At 44.1% G+C, this 5,765-nt stretch overlaps 1 protein-coding gene across 1 annotated transcript in view; it reads left to right on the top strand.

Annotated features, from left to right (window-relative positions):
• Nucleotides 1-5,104: 5,104 nt before the first annotated feature.
• Nucleotides 5,105-5,765, top strand: part of LOC120555248 (leucine-rich repeat and calponin homology domain-containing protein 1-like) — a 16,968-nt gene continuing 16,307 nt past the window's right edge. Inside the window, exon 1 of the mRNA XM_039793929.1 lies at nt 5,105-5,133. Coding sequence (XP_039649863.1) covers nt 5,105-5,133 — 29 coding nt within the window. The remainder of the gene's footprint in view (nt 5,134-5,765) is intronic.

The raw sequence follows: 5,765 nt of genomic DNA, 5'->3' as shown, positions 1-5,765 counted from the left end.
TACTGGTTGCTTTAGTTGCTCCGCTTACATTCATCTGTTTCAGCTTTGGTTACTAGTTCTTTAGTTGCTCCCTACATTCATCTGTTCCACTTTTAGTTACTAGTTACTTTAGTTACTCAGCTACCATTCATTTGTTGCAGCTTTGGTTACACTGATTACTTTGTTCTCCACTACATTCATCTGTTACAGCTTTGGTTACTAGTTACTTTAGTTACTCCACTACATTCATCTGTTCCAGCTTTTAGTTACTTTAGTTACTCAGCTACATTCACCTGTTACACTTTGGTTACTAGTTGCTGTAGTTTGCTTCACTACTTCATCTGTTACGGTTTGTTACTAGTTACTGTAGTTGCTCAGCTACATTCATTTGTTCGGCTTTGGTTACTAGTTGCTTTAGTTGCTCCACTACATTCATCTGTTCCAGCCTTTGGTTACTAGTTACTTTGGTTACTACTTCATTCATCTGTTCACTTTGGTTACTAGTTGCTTTAGTTGCTCCCTACATTCATCTGTTCCAGCTTTGGTTACTAGTTACTTTAATTGCTCCACTACATTCATCTGTTTAGCTTTGGTTACTAGTTACTTTGGATTACTCCATACATTCATCTGTTCATTTGGTTACTAGTTACTTTAGTTACTCCCTTCATTCACCTGTTACACTTTGGTTACTAGTTGCTTTGGTTTACTCCACTACATTCATCTGTTCCGGCTTTGGTTACTAGTTACTTTGGTGCTCCCTACATTCATTTGTTCCATTTGGTTACTAGTTACTTTAGTTACTCAGCTACATTCATCTGTTCAGCTTTAGTTACTAGTTGCTTTGGTTACTCCGCTACATTCATTTGTTCCAGCTTTGGTTACTGGTTACTTTGTTACCTCCTACTACATTCATCTGTTTCAGCTTTAGTTACTAGTTACTTTAGTTGCTCCGCTACATTCATCTGTTTCAGCTTTGGTTACTGGTTACTTTGGTTGCTCGCTACATTCATTTTGTTACAGCTTTGGTTACTAGTTGCTTTAGTTGCTCCACTACATTCATCTGTTCCGGCTTTGGTTACTAGTTGCTTTGGTTACTCCGCTACATTCATCTGTTCCAGCTTTGGTTACTGGTTACTTTGGTTACTCCGCTACATTCATTTGTTTTCCAGCTTGTGTTACTAGTTACTTTAGTTGCTCCTCTACATTCATCTGTTCCAGCTTTAGTTACTAGTTGCTTTGGTTACTCCACTACATTCATCTGTTACAGCTTTGGTTACTGGTTACTTTATGTTAGTCGCTACATTCATCTGTTACAGCTTTGGTTACGGTTACTTTGAGATTTACTCTTTGTTACTGTTACTTTAGTTACTCCATACATTCACCTGTTACGGCTTTGGTTACTAGTTACTTTAGTTACTCCGCTTCATTCATCTGTTCCAGCTTTGGTTACTAGTTACTTTAGTTACTCCTCTACATTCATCTGTTCAGCTTTAGTTACTAGTTACTTTGGTTACTCCCGCTACATTCATCTGTTACAGCTTTGGTTACTAGTTACTTTAGTTAGTCCACTACACATTCATCTGTTACAGCTTTGGTTACTAGTTACTTTAGTTACTCAGCTACATTCATCTGTTCCAACTTTGGTTACTAGTTACTTTAGTTACTCCAGCTACATTCACCTGTTACAGCTTTGGTTACTAGTTACTTTAGTTACTCCTACATTCATCTGTTCAGCTTTAGTTACTAGTTAGCTTTAGTTACTCCTCTACATTCATCTGTTTCAGCTTTGGTTACTAGTTACTTTGGTTACTCCGCTACATTCATCTGTTACAGCTTTGGTTACTAGTTACTGGTTGCTCCACTACATTCATCTGTTGCAGCTTTGGTTACTAGTTACTTTAGTTACTAGTTACATGTAGTTTATAAAATCTGATGTTTGATTCTAAAGTAAACCTAGCGACAACATATCGGATACAAGTCTACAGCTGAGATCATTAAACACACAATGGTTGGAGAGAGAGTGTGTGTGTGTGTGTGTCTGTGTGTGTGTGTCTCTGTGTGTGTGTGTGTGTGTGTGTGTGTCTGTGTGTGTGTGTCTCTGTGTGTGTGTGTGTGTCTCTGTGTGTGTGTGTGTGTGTGTGTGTGTCTGTGTGTGTGTGTGTCTGTTGTTGTAGTGTGTGTGTGTGTGTGTGTGTGTGTGTGTGTCTGTGTGTGTGGTGTGTGTGTGTGTGTGTGTGTGTGTCTCTGTGTGTGTGTGTGTGTGTGTGTGTGTTTTTGTGTGTGTGTGTGTGTGTGTGTGTGTGTGTGTTGTGTGTGTGTTTTGTGTGTGTGTGTGTGTTCTGTGTGTGTGTGTGTGTGTGTGTGTGTGTTTGTGTGTGTGTGTGTGTGTCTGTGTGTGTGTGTGTGTGTGTGTGTCTGTGTGTGTGTGTGTGTCTGTGTGTGTGTGTGTGTGTGTGTGTGTGTGTGTGTGTGTGTGTGTGTGTGTGTGTGTGTCTGTGTGTGTGTGTGTGTGTGTTTCTCTGTGTGTGTGTGTGTGTGTGTCTCTGTGTGTGTGTGTGTCTCTGTGTGTGTGTGTGTCTCTGTGTGTGTGTGTGTTTGTCTCTGTGTGTGTGTGTGTGTCTGTGTGTGTGTGTGTGTGTGTGTGTTTTACTTTCTAAACTGGAAGGATTCTTTACTTTTAATACTTTATCTACATTTTCTGCGATGCACACACTTTTACTGAAGCTAAGGATTCAATGCTTCTTCCACAGCTGGCGGTTAGAGGAATAAAAGCAAAATGAAGGAATGAGGAAAGCAAAGGAAGAGATGTGGGCGTTCTGAACAGAGGGGAATGAAGGAGGGATCAACTGAGCGATCGGAGGAACAGAGACGGAGGGAAGTGTGTAGGGGCATGAATGTCAGAAACAAAGGGAGAGTTGTAGAAGTGTGAGAAGAGGAAGGAAGAAGGGAGGAGTGCAGAAATGAAGTGAGTAGAACAGGCGAAGGGAAAGGGAAAAGAACAAATGCATGAACCGAGACAAAGAAAGGACAAAGGAGGGGTGAAAAAAACCAAATCTGGGAATAATAATAATAAATGGTGTAACTTGCTGAACTGTAGGTGTAGCAAGACCTTAGTTCTTATTTGAGACTTTGGTACGGTCTGAGACTGTAGGTGTAGCGAGACTGTAGTGGCATTTGTGTAGGGGTGGCCTTTAGTTGACTGTAGGGGCCATTTGGATTATGTGCTTGAGACTGTATGTGTTTACCTTAGTGAGTGTAGCGTATGTGTAGTGTGTGTGTATGTAGCAAGACTGTAGGGTAGGGTGTAGGGAGGAGCCTGTGGTTGGGTGGAGCTGTGGTGTGTGGCTGTGTGAGACCTGTAGGTGCTGTGCTTAGGGTGTTGTGGTGTAGCGTTGGTGGTGTAAGGGTTTGGGGGTAGCAGTGTGTGATTATAGGCTTGTGGGTGTAATGTTTAGGTGGGTGCTTGGTGTAGACTGTAGTGCGGTGTATCGAGACTGTATGTTGGAGTTAGTTAACCTGAGTGGTGTTAGGTGATTAGTGATGCCTGTTGGGTTGGCTTATGGATGTAGTTAACCTGTATTAGGAGCATGTGATGTAGTAGGTGGTGCATTATGTGGATAGCTGTTGTTGTAGTGTTAGGACTTAGTGTACGAGACTGTAGTGGTGTAGAGTGTATGTACTGTATGGGTGTAGCGAGACCTGTAGGTGTAGAGCTGTGGTGTAGCGAGACTTAGGTTGGCTTGTGGGTGTAGCACTGTAGGTTGTAGCAGAGCTTGTGTGAGACTGTAGGTGGGTGTAAGGAGCTGTCAGGTGTGATTAGTGTAGCATGTAGTGATGTGTGTAGCACTTGTAGTGGTGTGTGTATACGGTATTATGAGCTGTAGGTGGTTGCTGTAGGTTAATCAATGTAGGTGGTACGGTTGGGTTATGTTATAGAACTGTAGGTTATTACCTTAAGGTGGTTAGAAATTATTGATTAGCTTATGTGCGGTGTAGTGTGTACTCGTATAGGCTGTTGACTGTAGGTGGCTTATAGTGTTTGAGTTGTTTTATGGGAGCTGTAGTAAGCTGTGAACTGTATTATGTTGCCTTGTGTGTGTAGTATTATCTGAATGTAGTTATCTTTGAGTATAGTGTTTGTGATTCCCTAGTCTTGGTCTGATGTGGACTGTAGTAGTAGTTACTGTTATTACATTAGATACCTTTGATAGTGTATATTTAGAGCCTGTAATGACTTATTAATTATGAGTTATAAGGTAGGTTATTATAATGGGTAATTAGTAGTTATGGTGTTGATATGTAAAAAGCGAAGTGATGTAACTGTATGTATGACTTAGTGAGGTGTTGGTAGTGTACTTTTGACTGTATTAGTTTGTAGGTGTATTTATGTATATGGCTGTAGTTGTTGTGTGGAGCATAGTTTGTAGGGGACCTGTTTGGGTGTAAGAGCTGTAGGTATAACGAACCTGGCGGTGCCAAGTTTCTATGCTGAGCCAAGGACTGGGATGGTGGCGTAACAGACCTGAGTGTAGGGTAAGGAACTGGGACATGATGACTTAGTAATGTATTATAAATGTATTGCGAACGTTCCAGCGGGAGTAGGTGGGGCGGGTGAGTAGTTGCCTGTAGGGGAGTGTGCGTAGACCGTAGGTGGCGTGGAGACCTGTAGGGTAAGCACCGTAGGTGTATATGCCACGTAGGTGGTAGGAGGTGTGTGGTACGTAAGCGGGCACAGATGAGTATTATGTAAGGGACGTGAGGGGGAATGTAGGGGGGGCGTGTGGGACGGGAGATGGGAAAGAGACTGAGTGGAGACGAAGAAAGACTGTAATGGGGGAAGAACCAGGTGGCGTTAGGTCTAGAGGGGTTCGAGATGGGGGGGAGTGGGAGTGGGCGTTAGGTGGTGGTCTAGGTGGTGAGAGACATGTAGGTGTATTGCGTAGATGGTGGTAGGACCGAGACTGTAGGTGGTGTGAAGGACCTGTAGGTGGGGTGTAAGAGACGGTATGTGTTAAGGGGTTGGCCTGTAGTGGCGTGAAGACGAGACCTGTAGGTGGTTGAGTGTACGAGACCTGTAGTGTGTTGTGTAACGGACTTTAGGGGGTATGTCGTGGTGTGTAACAGAATGTATGGGGTGGCGGTAACGACTGACCTGTAGGGTGTAACGACCTGTAGGTGTAACGAGACCTGTAGGTGGCAGTGTAACGAGACCTGTAGGTGGCAGTGTAACGGTGTAATGAGACCTGTAGGTGGCGGTGTAACGAGACCTGTAGGTGGCGGTGTAACGAGACCTGTAGGTGGTGGTGTAACGAGATCTTTAGGTGGCGGTGTAACGAGACCTGTAGGTGGTGGCGTAACGAGATCTTTAGGTGGCGGTGTAACGAGACCTGTAGGCGTAACGAGACCTGTAGGTGGCGGTGTAACCAGACCTGTAGGCGTAACGAGATCTTTAGGTGGCGGTGTAACGAGACCTGTAGGTGGCGGTGTAACGAGACCTGTAGGCGTAACGAGACCTGTAGGTGGCGGTGTAACGAGACTTGTAGGCGTAACGAGACCTGTAGGTGGTGGTGTAACGAGATCTTTAGGTGGCGGTGTAACGAGACCTGTAGGTGGCGGTGTAACGAGACCTGTAGGCGTAACGAGACCTGTAGGTGGCGGTGTAACCAGACCTGTAGGTGGCGGTGTAACCAGACCTGTAGGTGGTGGCGTAACGAGACCTGTAGGTTGCGGAAACCCAGACCTGTAGGTGTTAGCGCGACCTGTAGGTGTAAACGCAAGTAACGGCG

Source organism: Perca fluviatilis, unplaced genomic scaffold (genome assembly GCF_010015445.1).
Source record: "Perca fluviatilis unplaced genomic scaffold, GENO_Pfluv_1.0 PFLUV_unplaced_scaf_5, whole genome shotgun sequence".
Taxonomy (NCBI): Eukaryota; Metazoa; Chordata; class Actinopteri; order Perciformes; family Percidae; genus Perca; species Perca fluviatilis.
Note: the sequence above shows the minus strand (reverse complement) of the source record. Positions and strands in the feature narration are given on the sequence as shown.